Source organism: Rhinopithecus roxellana, chromosome 11, assembly GCF_007565055.1.
Source record: "Rhinopithecus roxellana isolate Shanxi Qingling chromosome 11, ASM756505v1, whole genome shotgun sequence".
NCBI classification, from domain to species: Eukaryota; Metazoa; Chordata; class Mammalia; order Primates; family Cercopithecidae; genus Rhinopithecus; species Rhinopithecus roxellana.
The window spans coordinates 30,897,081-30,911,445 of NC_044559.1; the positions used below are offsets into that span (position 1 = coordinate 30,897,081).

General features: G+C 44.7%; 1 protein-coding gene across 1 annotated transcript; it reads left to right on the forward strand.

Moving 5' to 3' along the window:
• The first annotated feature begins 311 nt into the window (after positions 1–311).
• LOC115900301 (protein FAM24A) lies at positions 312–4,826 on the forward strand. The gene is made up of 3 exons (XM_030940143.1): positions 312–377; positions 3,310–3,488; positions 4,476–4,826. Exons 1-3 carry the CDS (start codon positions 312–314, stop codon positions 4,666–4,668), a joined length of 438 nt encoding a protein of 145 aa, XP_030796003.1. The 3' UTR covers positions 4,669–4,826.
• Positions 4,827–14,365: the final 9,539 nt, after the last annotated feature.

Here is a 14,365-nt window from a genome sequence, read left to right on the forward strand (position 1 = left end):
AGAGACCCATTGGTAAAGATTCCCTCAAAATCTTGTCCTCACTTTCACACCTTCTGCCTGGATCCAGCCTGTGGGCAGAACACACCTGTGACTGGAGAAGAGCCACAGCAGAAGAGTTAATTACTCACACTGGCGTCACAGTTTTCCAAACTGTGACACATCTGTCCTTGTAGAAACCTCTGAGACTAACAGCTGCCACCACCATCATTGTCAAACCTCACACCATTCATTATCCCTTCACTTTAGAAAAGAAGCAGCAGGCTCCGGGAGGTGAACTGCTTTATTAGTCTTGGTATCAATAGATGGTGAGGATGGACTTGAAATCCAGGACCCCTTTCCTTCTCCCTATTTCCATCTATCCTGTTCCCCATGCCCATGTAGAACCTTCTTATTTAGAATTGATTCTCTTTCACATTTGAAATCAATGGAAAGGTGAAGCAACTCTTCTGCCATAGCAGCCTCTCAAGGTAAAGCAAATGCTAGCATCTTCCCAGTTGTCCCATCCTTTTCCCATGTCCCTACTTCCTCATACTGAAAGACAGTCCCGTGCCTGAATTGAGCAAGGAAGCCTAGGATTTTAGTTTTCTGCCTATTCTGACATAATCTCTTCAAATCCCCTCAGAAGATATATGCTCAAGATGGGTTCCAGGAAAAAACACTAGGAAAAGAAACGCGAATTCTCCTTCCACCTTAGTCAGTTACTTGCTATGTAACTTTGGAGGAGTTATTTGACCTTACTTGACCTCAGTTTTCTCTTCTGTAACCACTGGTCTATGTTTAAAAGCACAGGCTCCCCAGCCAGATTGCACGAATTTCTTCCTAAAATCCCAATAAACATCTTCCAAGGGTGTTCCGTAACAGGCAGAAAAAAAAAAAAAAAAAAAAAATCTAAGCTTATACTAGAGCTCTAAGCCCTGCATGTTTGTATCCTTGGCCATTTTTTTCCAAGTCCTCTCCTGCCATCTCCCCTTTCATGCATCTCCAGTCAAATGGCCTTTTTCTTGTTCCTTGAACACACCAAACTTATTTCATGTTCAGGGCATCAGTTCATTGTCTCTTCTCATTCGGGCGTGACTTTTCTGGTTATTGGTGTTATGGGCGATTTTTCATTGAATCGTGGACATTTTGACTGTTATGCTAGGAGACTCTAGGTCCTATTTAAATATTTTATTTTATTACGTAGTCACTGCCTAGGTTTAGCATGCAGGTCCTGGCTTACTTTTGTGGGATTAGATGCCAATGACAATTTAATTTTCAGAGGTTTTGTGGTGCTATTTTGGTCTACTTCATTTATCTGGTGCTACTGGGGCTTCTAGGTCCCCAAAAGTGCTGCCTGAGGGACAGAAGGAGGGCCCCCAAGCTGGAGTCCAGGGGGGTCTCTAGCACATGGGAACAGAGTGCTTTCTGGGCTAGGTCACTGAATGTGGTCAGATCCCCCTTTAGGGTCTGAGGAGGGGAGTCTCAGGACTAGCAAGGAAGATGAGCACTGCCCCTGCAGACCTATTGCCAGTGGGATTCGCAATCCACCCAACTTGCTACTGCTGCTGGGAAAGCCTGGGGTTGTCAGCAGGACTCACATTAAATCCGGGAGTGGAATAAGCTAGCTTGAGCATTGGAAAACACCAGGTGTGCCCACCTCCCCTGTTCTACTGCTGTGGAGCTTACCCAGGCCTGGGGTCCCTAGTAGTTTGCTTTCTTCTTTCCAATTTCATAGTTCTCCTTTGTTTGATTCGTGTTATTTCCAGGGATAATAAGTATGCTTAGCGGGGAGAAACATGTCCACACAGTCTTCCTTGAACCTGGTGTCTCTTCATTTAATTTTACTACGCTGGCTGGATATGAGTACCTTAAAATCATACAAACCTGACTAGAACAGATGCCCTGTTCGACTTTCATTTTTGTACTTCTTTTAACTATAAAGCATTAAAATCGTTCCATGTCAATGGAAGTGTGCTTGAATCCTAGTAAATGACTCTATATTATTTCACTGTGCAATGAAAATCTAAAGTCTAACCAGTCCTCTATCACTGAACTTTTAAATGTAAGATTATTTTACCCTTCCCATATTTCTTTTTTTTTTTTTTTTATTTGCTAAATTAAGATCTCAAACTTGCTTTTGATTAGCAGTCAAACTCCAAAAATTAATGGAAGGGAAATAAGACCTGAAAAGTTAAAAGACTTAGAATTAAGTGATTCAAAATAGTATTTATATTTCACAAGAGCGAAACTATACCTATGGAATAGAATTCAGAACTCCATGAAAGAGAGCTGGTGTCCAGAGAGCTGATGTCACACAGCCTGTGGCATGAAGGTTGGAGTAGGCCCATTCTACCAGCTCCGGCTGAACCTGAGCTTCCAAAAGTGAGCTGAGCTGTTCAACCTTGGATCTTAATTACTCCTAGCAGGGATAATTAGATCCCTCTTTCTCAGATTACAGGTTGGAGAAGTTCCAAATATCCCATGCCCTAAAGTTTTGGGGTTTTTTTCCTTAATTTTATTGTTACAATTCGCCTCTATCTAGCTCTGGATGGTTGAACTGTAGTAAGTATGCTTAGCTCTCAGAATGGTTATTCTTCTCTCCTGGCTCACTGTTCCCCAATTCCAGAGTGTTAGATTAAGCAAATTACTTATTCCAAACAAACTGCGTTTCCTGGGAGAATTGAGTATTTACTAAATAGGCAGAGGCAGGCCTATGGTCTACTAGGAAGACAGAATGAAGGACAGGGGCTCCTGGATAAGCTGGCTCCTGGTCTCTGCAGACCACCTCCCATCTCTGAGCCCTGGCAGGGGTTTGGCTGGAAGTGTCAGGAATCTCCTTAAAGCCTGAGATAACCCAGTTGTCGGTGGGAAAATTGAAAACTGTTTTTCCCAAAATACTTATCACTTACAAAATAGATTTTCATATTCTCACTATTGTTGGACAATACTTTTGAACTAATTGTCTTAGCTTCATAAAATAATTTTAAACCTAATGTACAGTGAGGGGTGACTTCTGACCCTTGGAGTGAACGTATTTCAGGGCCCAGGTGATGAGGAGTGAAGCCATTAGCTCCAGGGCAGGCCTGTGGTCATTTCCAGCTGCACATCATGCCTGTGAGAGGGAAAGATTCTTCCCACTGTCTGTCATTATGATTTCCTTCCCTCTGGAGTTTGCATTTAAGTCCATTTTTATCCATAAATAAACCCTTTTGTCTACCCCTGGGCCAGCTTAGGATCCTAGGTGTCTCTGGAAAGATTTGCTTGCAGTTTACATGCATAAAGATCTGTGTTTGGGGTTCACTCTTCCTCTACTAACGGAAGGTTGCTTAGTGGCTGTGTGGGGAGGGAGGCCATGTTCTGCTTCCCTGCACTTTCTCCCTAGGCGTGACAAAGATGTTTGATCTCAGGACGAAGATCATGATCGGCATTGGAAGCAGCTTACTGGTTGCCACGATGGTGCTCCTAATTGTTGTGCTCTGTCTTTATGTCAAAGTAGCCAAGGCACTAAAGTGAGTCTTGTGAGGAAAAGTGAATCACACCTCCTCAAATGGGATACCTGGACTCCCTATTTGAGCAAGGTCATTCCTTGCTGCTGTGGCCATACCCCTGAGTGAGTGAGGTCAAGAAGAACAAGCAGTTTTGAAAAGGCAGAAATGGCAGCTGAGTGTAAAATATTTTTCCCTTCTGCCTAGGGTTTGTAGAATGTTCTCAGTTTAAGGCTGTGAGAGTCAGTGGTGCTTGGCTGTCACTGGACCTCAATGAGTTTACCGTCAGGTGTTTAATTCAGCACCTTGGCCAAACTTCCCTTTGTTCAGCACCGTGGCCAGTGCCTCCCTCTGTTCAGCACCTTGGCCAGTGCCACCCTGGGCACTGTGGGCTGAAGACTGCAGGGGAGGCTGCATGAGTGAGCCTCTGCCTTGTGCTCATGCGGAGGACGGGCTGGATTGATCTCCTCTTGCCTGAGTTGGGAGCTCTCAGAGTGTTCCTTCATTTCTGGTGGCTTTGAGGACAAAGAGGTGAACCTTTAGGACTCTGGGACAGCTGACGTATGTGAATATCCTGAGAAAAGAGAATGTAGGTTGAACAAAAGACAATTACAGTTTGGGGAGAAGACCCTTCAAGTACCAGAGAGGTTGGTTGTCAGACACAGTCCATTCTAAGGAGTTCACAGTGACACATCCCGGAGCCTGGGGCACAGCTGAATGCAGCACCTTCCCATCGTTCCTGCATCTCGGGGGCCTGCAGTGACCAGCTGGGTGACCTTGCTTGCAATTCACTTACCCTTACTTTTGTAACCTGAGTTTACATTTATAGCAATCGTAGGAGAGGAAGGGATTTAAGAGGAATTTGATACAGGGGAGAGAGCCTTAATGTAGGGTTGGTGTTCGTGTTTGATTGGCTTCAGCACTAAACTTCCCAGATACCCCCAACAGTTCTAACAAAAGGACTGAGAAGAAAAATTCTAAGCCTGTGATTTGTGTGTGTCTTTTCTTAAGAGCTGCAAAGGACCCTGATGCTGTGGCTGTAAAACATCACAACCCAGACAAGGTGTGTTGGGCCAAGAACAGCCAGGCCAAAGCCACCACCATGGAGTCATGTCCGTCTCTCCAATGCTGTGAAGGATGTAGAATGTATGGCAGTTTTGATGCCCTGCCACCTTGCTGTTGTGACATAAATGAGGGCCTCTGACTTGGGAAAGGTGGGCACAAAAATCTTCATGAGCAATATTTCTTTCTTAGTAGAACGTTTTATTATTCAAGTTCTAGAGTGTTTACATGCTATTATATAATGTACAGTGTTATTTTCTGTACTTTTGCATAAATATGCAATATTGGAAATAATCCTCTGCCTCCAGTATGTTTGTTAGTTATAAACATCGCTTATTTAAATATGTATATTACCCACTTTGGGATTTGGGGTCACTAGCTGGTAATATTACATTGCGGTAAAAGAAAGTTAGAAAATGAAAGTGTCCAGCACATCTCCCACCTTACAAGGAAAATGCACATTGATATTAGGACATTCCAATGTCAGTCCCAACTGATCTCCCCCAGCTGGAGTAGCTCTTTTGGCTCTCCTGAGAGCTTTGATCGCTGGCACCCCGCTCCTCCACCACAGATAATGGTCCATTCATCCAAGACAGTGAGAGGAGCCAGGCAGGGCCTCCCTTGCATTAAAGTCATCTGATTTGTGTAAAAGAAGGCCTGAGCTCAGTGGCCTCAAAGGGCACATTTGAAAACCAGATTCCTCCTGCTGCCACCCCCAGATCGTCAGAGCAGGTGCCTCCTTTGTGGATCACGGTAACACTGATGTGCGTTGATCCAGCCATCAGCATCTTCAACTATAATAGGGACTCCCACCAAAGCCCAGACTTTCTGGACCACAGTGAGAAAGCAAAGAAACTTTATCTGAGGATAACAGGTAAATATGATGAGGAATATGAGCCCCCTTTAATTATCAGGCCCAGAGAGGAATTGAAATGAAACAGCAGTCATGTCTCACTGCCCCCTTGAGCTAAATAATAATTACATCCTGAAGCCACTTGCTATATGGGCTCTGGACTGATGCCAGGAAGCCATAAAAAGCCATACACTGGACACCAAAACTCACACCCCATAATCCAACCCTTTAGAACCAATCACTAACCAATGTCATCTCTGTAAACCAGTGAGAATTCCTGTTAAACAACCCTGTATTAGCCATTCCTAATCACTTTTGCCTTTTTTTTTCTTTTTTTCTTTCTTTTCTTTCTTTTTTTTTTTTTTTTTTTTTTTTTTTTGAGATGGAGTCTTGCTCTGTCCCCCAGGCTGGAGTGCAGTGGCATGACCTTGGCTCACTGCAACCTCCACCTCCTGGGTTCAAGCTATTCTCCTGTTTCAGCCTCCTGAGTAGCTGGGGTTATAGGCATGCGCCACCATGCCTGGCTAATTTCTGTATTTTCACTAGAGACAGGGTTTCACCATGTTGGCCAGCCTGTCTCAGACTCCTCACCTCAAATGATCCACCCACCTCGGCCTCCCAAAGTACTGGGATTACAGGTGTGAACCACCGTGCCTGGCCCCCTTTGCCTTTAAGAACCTGCTAGTAACAGGCCAAGCAGAGCACTTCCCAAAGCACTCTTGAAGTGCGTCCCGGCCACGGTCCTCAACCTTGGACCAAATAACCTCTCTATGTTAATTTTGCTTCAGTTTCTTTCCTTATGTCAAGGACAGCAACACGTAGCAGGAAGCCCCCCTTCACTTCTTCTGCTCCCAGCTGCCTTCTGTTCCGGATCCTTCCCCTGAGCCTCCTGGAACTGCTTTCAAGCACGAGAAAGGCATAACCACCATGTACACTCCTCTCATGAACTAAACCCTTGCTTGTGAACATCACATGTAGAAAATATAAAGAATTATTCTAGCCTGGGTAACATAGTGAGGCCCTATCTCTACCAAAAATAAAAATAAAAAAATTAGCCTTGGTGTGGTGTCCCACACCTATAGTCCCAGCTCCGCAGGCATTGAGGTCGATCATCTGAGCCCTGGGGTGGAGGCTTCAGTGAGCCGTGGTCACACCACTGCACTCCAGTCTGAGTAACAGAGTAAGACTCTGTCTCCAAAAAAAATAAAAAATAAAAACTAAGAATTATTAACTAGTAACAGTTGGTTACCTACTACAGGAGTAAACAGGAAAACAGGAATAGCAAATGAAAGAAACAGCTGTGACTTCCAGGTGATGGAGTGAACAAGGGTGGAACTAAGCATCTGGGGGGCTGCCTGCTGGCTGAACTCCAGGGATCTGGGCAGAGTGTGTGGGAGTCTTGGGAATCTTCAGGACCTTAGTGCTGGGGATACAGGCCAGAGGCGGGCAGGCCCAGCAGCTCTGGAGGAGCCACCCTTGGAGCTGAGCAACTCCCTGGAGGCTGCCCTGAGACCCTCGTCCTGGAAGTGATCTCTCACCCTTAAGTTTCTGGGCACTGTTTCCATCCTTTGACACTGATTTACTCTTGTCACCAGCTAGCTCTGAGCCAACAGAGCACCCATGAGTCCCCTCTTACCCCACCCAGTGGGCAGCCCAGTGCCTGGACCCAGAAGGCATGTACCGGGGCCTCCCTACATGGGCAACTCTGCCTGGTGCAGGTATTCCAGGGACCGTGAGGGAGGCAGGTGAGACAAAGGGTCTTCAGGATGCCCCCATGAGCAGGAGGGCAGAAGACCACACATGGGCTTTGGAGCCCTATGGACTTGGTTCCCATCCCAATTCGACCTTCACCAGGGGAAGTCCCTTGACCCATCTGAGCCTCTGTGTTCTTGATGTGAAGTGGGGACTAGCACAGGTGACAAGGAAGAGGCAGTGAGATGAGGCCAGGTGACCCTACAGCACTCCATGATCCACAGAAAGTTGTCAAGGGCCTGAAGGTGGCCTCCCTCCTCACTGGACCCAGAAGCCTGGATCATTTACCAGGCACCCCACCCCCTGACAGATTGTGGCCACGAACCTCTCCCACTCAGTGGGGATGGATCAGGGATGTTTGAGATCCTGGCCACGGGAGGGGGAAGAGGGTTCAGAGGGAGAGCCCAGGGCAGAGGTGGGTATTCATGGACACAGCTGCAACTGAGCAGCGCTTAGTAATCAGAAGGTTCCCCTCTCAAATGCCTGCGCCCTGCTCACTCACCCCAGGACACCCAGTCCCACCTCATCCACAGCCAGCCCGGGCAGACAGGAATGGAGCAGAGCTGGGCAGGGGCCTTGGGGAGTGTCCAAGCTCCTCCTGAGCAACACATCCCAGCATCTCAGGTGCTGCCCTTCCCCTGCAGCATCAGGTGTGGGCCCAATTAGGAATGGATCCTCTGGGTCACAGCATAGGCCTGTGTTCTCCCTAGGAAGGCATCCTGGGCTGCAGCACCGTCAGAACAATACAGAGGAGTTGGCAGTAGCCAGAGGGTTTCACCCCAGGAGACGCAGCCTACATCAGCATCAGCCCTCCACAGAGCTGCACAGAGTTTCTTCAAAAAGTTACCAGTCCTGGCATTGTCCACTCAAAATATTCCACCTGAACTTAGAGTGAAATTCAGACTCCTCATTTGCCCTACAGATCCTTTCCCCATCTGACCTTCACCTGCTCCTCTCCATCCTCCCCTCCCAGCTCACTCCTCCCACTCACGTTCAGCCAGGTTGTTCTTTCATCTCTACTATTGTAGGTGTGCCCATCCGGTCCCTGCCTCAGGGCCTTTGCACTTGCCCTCTCTTTTGCGTAAAATGCAACCTCCAAGCTCAGATCACACATGAATGCCTCCTTCTTATCTTTCTGTCTTTGCTCAGATTTCATCTCTCAAGACGCCTTCCCTCCCGCCCTATTTCCTCCCCACCCCAAGGCAGCCACTCCCTATTAATAAAACAGGTCACCCTGTTTTATTGCAGTCAGAGCTCCTCTCACTATTTGAAGTCTTCATTTATTTTTGTTTAATTCTCCACTTACAATGCAAGTTCCATGAGGGCAGGACTGTGTCTCTCATGTTCAATTCTGTATTGCTCAGGACCTAGAACATTACATAATATATGCTAAATAAATGAATAAATGAATGAAAATGAAAAGGGGACAGCCCCCACCCTCCCTAGTACACACACATTTGCCCTTCCTAGTCTCATCATGAACACCAGGATTTCCTTCTCTTGGCCACAAAACACAGTGCCCAAGGGACTAAGCTAACTGCTCCAGCCTCTCCAGACATAACCTATTAGAAATCCTTGCAGGGGAACCTGGATCTGCTCTCCCTTTTCCTCACAATGCTCTGCCCCTCTCTCCACCCCTCAGCTCTCTGGCAGGGCATCTGAGTGACTGTAAGGTAAACACACCTGATATCAATAATTTAAGCATTCTCTGAGAATGACTCAGTGTGTGGCAGATGGAACCGAATGTGTGTTCAGAGGTGGTGAATCCAGGAGTGGTCAGCCCTGAGATTCATTTCCTGTCTGTCAGGAACATCTGAGCCCCCATCCCATCCCATGGAATTGCAGGCCAACCAGGAGACCAAGGCCCTGAGTTTTGGGTTAAGTAAAAGTTGCCAAGTGGAGACTGTTAGGGGGAGGGTGCTAAGTGAAAATGCCATATAAACTGCATGCTCTTTGTCAGCAGCTGCGATTTTCCTTCCCAGCCCATCTCCACTGGGCCTTACAATTATTCTGTCCAGCCCATGCTGAACTCTGTCCCCTGTATGTATCCCCTAATAAAATCCCATGTCTCATTTTCTGGCTCTGAGTCTCTTCTTTGGCCTCTTGAACCTGGTGTCATCTCCATTGGAGTTGATAGGCATTTGGCAGTACAGTGACCCAGCTGGACCCAGAGTTTGCCCAGGTGCCATGCCCCCACCTTGCCCTACTGATCCTCTGGCCTCCCACAGGCTTCCCTTCCCAGGCCAGAGCTCCTAAGGCCTCAGATGTCACTGAGGCCTCAAATGTCAAAGGCCTCAAATGTCAGTTCATGATTTGCAGGAACAGTGCAAAGGTCCAGCTTCCTGTCATTTCCACAGCAAATTTCTCAATGCCTCCTGGGTGGCAGCTGCTAGAGATCCCCACAAAGATCTTCCACTGGGGGTAACCCTTCCAGAAAGGATTTGGGGAGAGAGAACCCTTGCTGTGGGGACTGCTGATAAGAAACCAGTGACACAGCTGATCTATTCTCACACAAATCTAACCCTTATATGGATGGAACTGACATTTCCCTGGAGGTGTCCAGACAACTGATGAAACACAGAGCCTATAAAAGCTGTCGGTCCTTAAGGCTGCCCAGCCCCTGGTGAAGAAGGAGCTTGTAAGGAGGCTTATGCCTCTGGCCCTTTTCATTGTCTCCTGTTTGGCAGAGTTGTTGAAAAACATTTTTTTTTTTTTTTTTTTAGTCAAAATACTGCCATTCAAAAGGTCCCTACCAGATATTTTAGAACTTCTTGATCCTCTGCTGGCCCCTGTGTGGAAAAAAAATTACTCTTAAATATTATTAGTAGGAGATTAAGTTAGTATCAGATTCATTCATGGTGATACTGCAATACATATAAAATATAAAACGCACATGGAATTTAACCAGGTAATTTTACTTCTAAACACTTAGCTTTAGAAAACAACTACAATAGTGTCCAAAGATATATGTACAAGCATGTTCATTATACTATATTAATACATGTAAGAAACAACAAAAATCTCCATTTATTATGAATCGTATGGTAAATACATACAAAGAACACCGCATGAATTTTAGTTTTTAAAGGACAGTGATCCAGGAGGAGGAAACAGAGAAATATGGCAGAATAGAGGCCTCCACCAATCATCCTCCCCACAGGAACCACCAAATTGAACAACTATCTACACCAAAAAAGCACCTTAGTAAAACCCAAAAATCAGGTGAGTGATTACAGTACCTGTTCTTAACTTCATATCACTGAAAGAGGCACTGAAGAGGATGGGAAAGACAGTCTTGAATTACCAACACCACTCCCTCCCCATCCCCTGGCAGTGGCTACATGGTATGGAGAAAAAAATCTGTGCACTTGGTGGGAGGGAGAGTGCAGTGATTATGGGATTTTGCAATGAAACTCAGTGCTTCTCTGTCACAGCAGGAAGCAACACCAGGCAGAGCTCAGCCAGTGCCCAAGGAGGGAACATTTAGACCAGCCACAGCCATAGGGGAGTCACCCCTCCCAGTGGTTGGAACCTGAGTTCTGGCAAGCCTGGACACTGCAGGCTAAAGTGCTCTGGGTACAAATAAGCTTGAAAGGGTGTCTAAAACCACAAGGACTTGCAATTCCTGGGCAAGTCGTGGTGTTGTGCTGTGCTTGCAGCCAGTGGACTTGGGGGGCATGTGACCCAGTGAGATACCAGCTGGGGTGATCAGCTTGCACCATGCCTCCCCCAGCCCCAGGCAGTACAGCTCACAGCTCTGGGAGAGACCCCTTCCCCTTGTTTGAGGAAGGAGAAGGAAGAGTATAGAGGACTTTGTCTTGCATCTTGGATACTAGCTCAGCCGCAGTAGGATAGGGTACCAGGGAGAGTCCTGAGGCACCCAATCCAGACTCCACAAGGGGAGTCTGCTGCTTTGAAGGGTAGGACCTAGTCCTAGAAGAATTCTTCACCTATTGACTAAAAAGCCCATGGTACCCAAGCAGTACTTGCCATGGGCCTTGGGTGAGACTCAGAGACAAGCTGGCTTCAGATGTGACCCAGCACATTCCCAGCTGTGGCAGCTATGGGGATGGACTCCTTCTGCTTGAGAAAAGGAGAAAGAAGAGTAGGGGGACTTTGTCTTGCAGCTTAGGTACGAACTTGGCCACAGCAGGGTAGAGCAATTAAGTGGGATCTTCGGGTCCCCAGTTCCAGGGTTTGGCTCATTTCTGTGCCTACCCTGGGTCAGAGGGGAGCCTGCTGCCCTGTAGAGAGAGTCTCAGGCCTAGCAGCATTCACCACAAGATGATTGAGGAGCCCTTGGGCCTTGAATGAACATTGGCAGTAGCCTGCCTTACTACCTTGGGCCTAGGGCAGTGGTGGCCATAAAGAGAGACTCCTCTGCTTATGAAAAGAAGAGATATTTGTTTTGGGGCTTGGGTGCCAGATCAGCTGCAGTAGAATAGAACACCAAGTAAATTCCTAAGATTTCTGACTCTAGGCCCTGGCTCCCAGACAGCATCTCTGAACCTGCTGAGGACTTGGGGAAGTTGTTGCTCTGAAAAGAAGGATGCCATCCTGGCTGGCTTTACCACCTGCTGGTTGTAGAGCCCTAGGGTCTTAAGCAAACATGGGCAGTAACCAGGCAGTGGCTACTATGGGCCTTGGGTGAGATCCAGTACTATGCTGACTTTAGTTCTGATGGAGCACAGTCCCATTGCTGGTGGCCACAGGGGTGCTTGTGTCACTTCATCCCAACTCCAGACAGCTCAGCAGACAGAGACTCCATTTGTTTGGGTGGAAGTAAGGAAAGAGACTAAGAGTCTCTGCCTGGTAATCCATTTCATTCTTCTGGATCTTGTCCAAGACCACCAAGGCAGTACCTTTATGAGTCAGCAAGAGCCATAGCCTTAATGGGCTTGGGGTGCCTCCTAATGCAGATACAGTTGCAGTGACCAAAAACTTAGATTACAATAGGCACTTGCCTTCAAACATCTAGAGAGCCTTCCCAAGAATGATGGACACAAACAAGACCAGACTGTGAAGACTACAATCAATACCTAACTCTTCAATACTTCGACACAAACAAACATCCACAAGTATCAGGACCATCCAGAAAACGTGACCTCAGCAAGTGAACTAAGTAAGGCACAAGGGACCAATCATGGAGAGACAGAGATATGTGACTTTCAGACAGAGAATCCAAAATAGCTGTTTTGAGGAAATACAATGGAAGTCAAGATAACACAGAGAATTCAGAATCTTATTGATAATTTAGCAAAGAGATTGAAATAATTAAAAGGAATTCAAGCAGAAATTCTGTAGTTGAAAAATGCAACTGACATATTGAAGAATGCATCAGAGTCTCCTAACAATAGAATTGATCAAGCAAAATAAAGAATTAGTGAGCCTGAAGACAGGCTATTTGAAAATACAAAGAGAGAAGAGACGAAAGCAAAAAGAATGAAGCATGCCTACAAAATCTTGAAAATAGCGTCAAAAGGGAAAATCCAAGAGTTTACTGGCCTTAAAGAAGAGGTAGAGAGACAGGGATACAAGTGTATTCAAAGGGATAATAAAAAAGAACTTCCCAAACCTAGAGAAGGATAGATACCAACATTCAAGTAGAAGAAGGTTACAGAGTGCCAAGCATATTTAACACAAGTAAGACTATCTCAATGAATTTAATAATCAAATTCCCAAAGGTCAAGGATAAAGAAAGGATCCTAAATGCAGCAAAAGAAAAGAAACAACATACAATGGACTTCCAATATATCTGGCAGCAAACTTCTCAGTAAAAATATTACAGGCTGGGAGACAGTGTATTTAAAATGCTGAAGGAAAAAAAAACCTTTTATTCCAGAATAGTATATCAAGCAAAAATATCCTTCAAACATGAAGGAGAAATACTTTCCCAGACAAAAAAAAAAAGCTGAGAAATGTCAACATGAAACCTGTCCTATATAAAGGGAGTTCATCAGTCTGAAAGAAAAGAACATTAATGAGCAGTAAAGAGTCATGTGGAAGTACAAAACTCACTGGCAATAGTGAATACATGGAAAAACACAAAATATTACAACACTATAACTGTGACGTGTAAACTACTCATATCTTGAGTAGAAAGACTAAAATATGAACTGATCGAAAATAATAATTATAACAAGTTTTTAAGACTGGCAGTACAATAAGATATAAAAAGAAACAACAAAAAATTAAAAAGCAGAGAACAATGTTATACTGTAGAGTTGTATTAGTTTTCTCTTTGCTTGTCTGTTTATGCAATCAGTGTTGACATCAGTTTAAAATAATGAGGTATTATATTATTTGAAAGCCTCATGGTAACCTCAAATCAAAGAACATACAACATATACAAAAAATAAAAAGCAAAAAATTAAAATGTACCACCAGAGAAAATCACCTTTGTTAAAATGAAGACATTAGTAAGAAAAGAAGAAAGAAGAGACCACAAAACAACCCAAAAACAAATAAAATGGCATGAGTAAGTCCTTACTTATCAATAATAACATTGAATGTAAATGGACTAAACTCTCCAATCAAAAACATAGAGGGGCTGATGGATTAAAAAAAAAAAAAAAAAACAAGACCCAGTGATCTGTTGCCTGCATGAAACACACTTCACTTATAAAGACACACATAGACTGAAAATAAAGGGATGGAAAAAGATATTCCATGCAAATGGAAACAAAAAAGAGCAGAATATATTGATGCAAAAAATGTATATTTCAAGATAAAAACTATAAAAAGAGACAAAGAAGGTCATTATATAATTATACATAGATAAATTCAGCAAGAGGCTATAACTGCTGTACATACATATGCACCTAACACTGGACCACTGAGCTACAAAAAGCAAATATTATTAGAGGTAAAGAGAGAGATAGACCCCAATACAATAATAGCTAGAGACTTCAACATCCCACTTTCAGTACTGAACAGATCATCCAGACAAAAAAAAAAAAATCAATGAACATTGGACTTAATCTGCACTATAGATCAAATGGATGTAATTGATACTTACAAAACATTTCATCCAATGGCTTCAGAATATACATTCTTCTCCTCAGCACATAGATAATTCTCAAGGGTAGACCTTACGTTATATTACAAAGCAAGTCTTTAAAAATTCAAAACTTGAAATAATATCAAAGTATCATCTCTGACCACAATGGAATAAAACTATAAGTCAATAACAAGGAGATTTTTGGAAACTATACAAACACATGGAAATTAAACA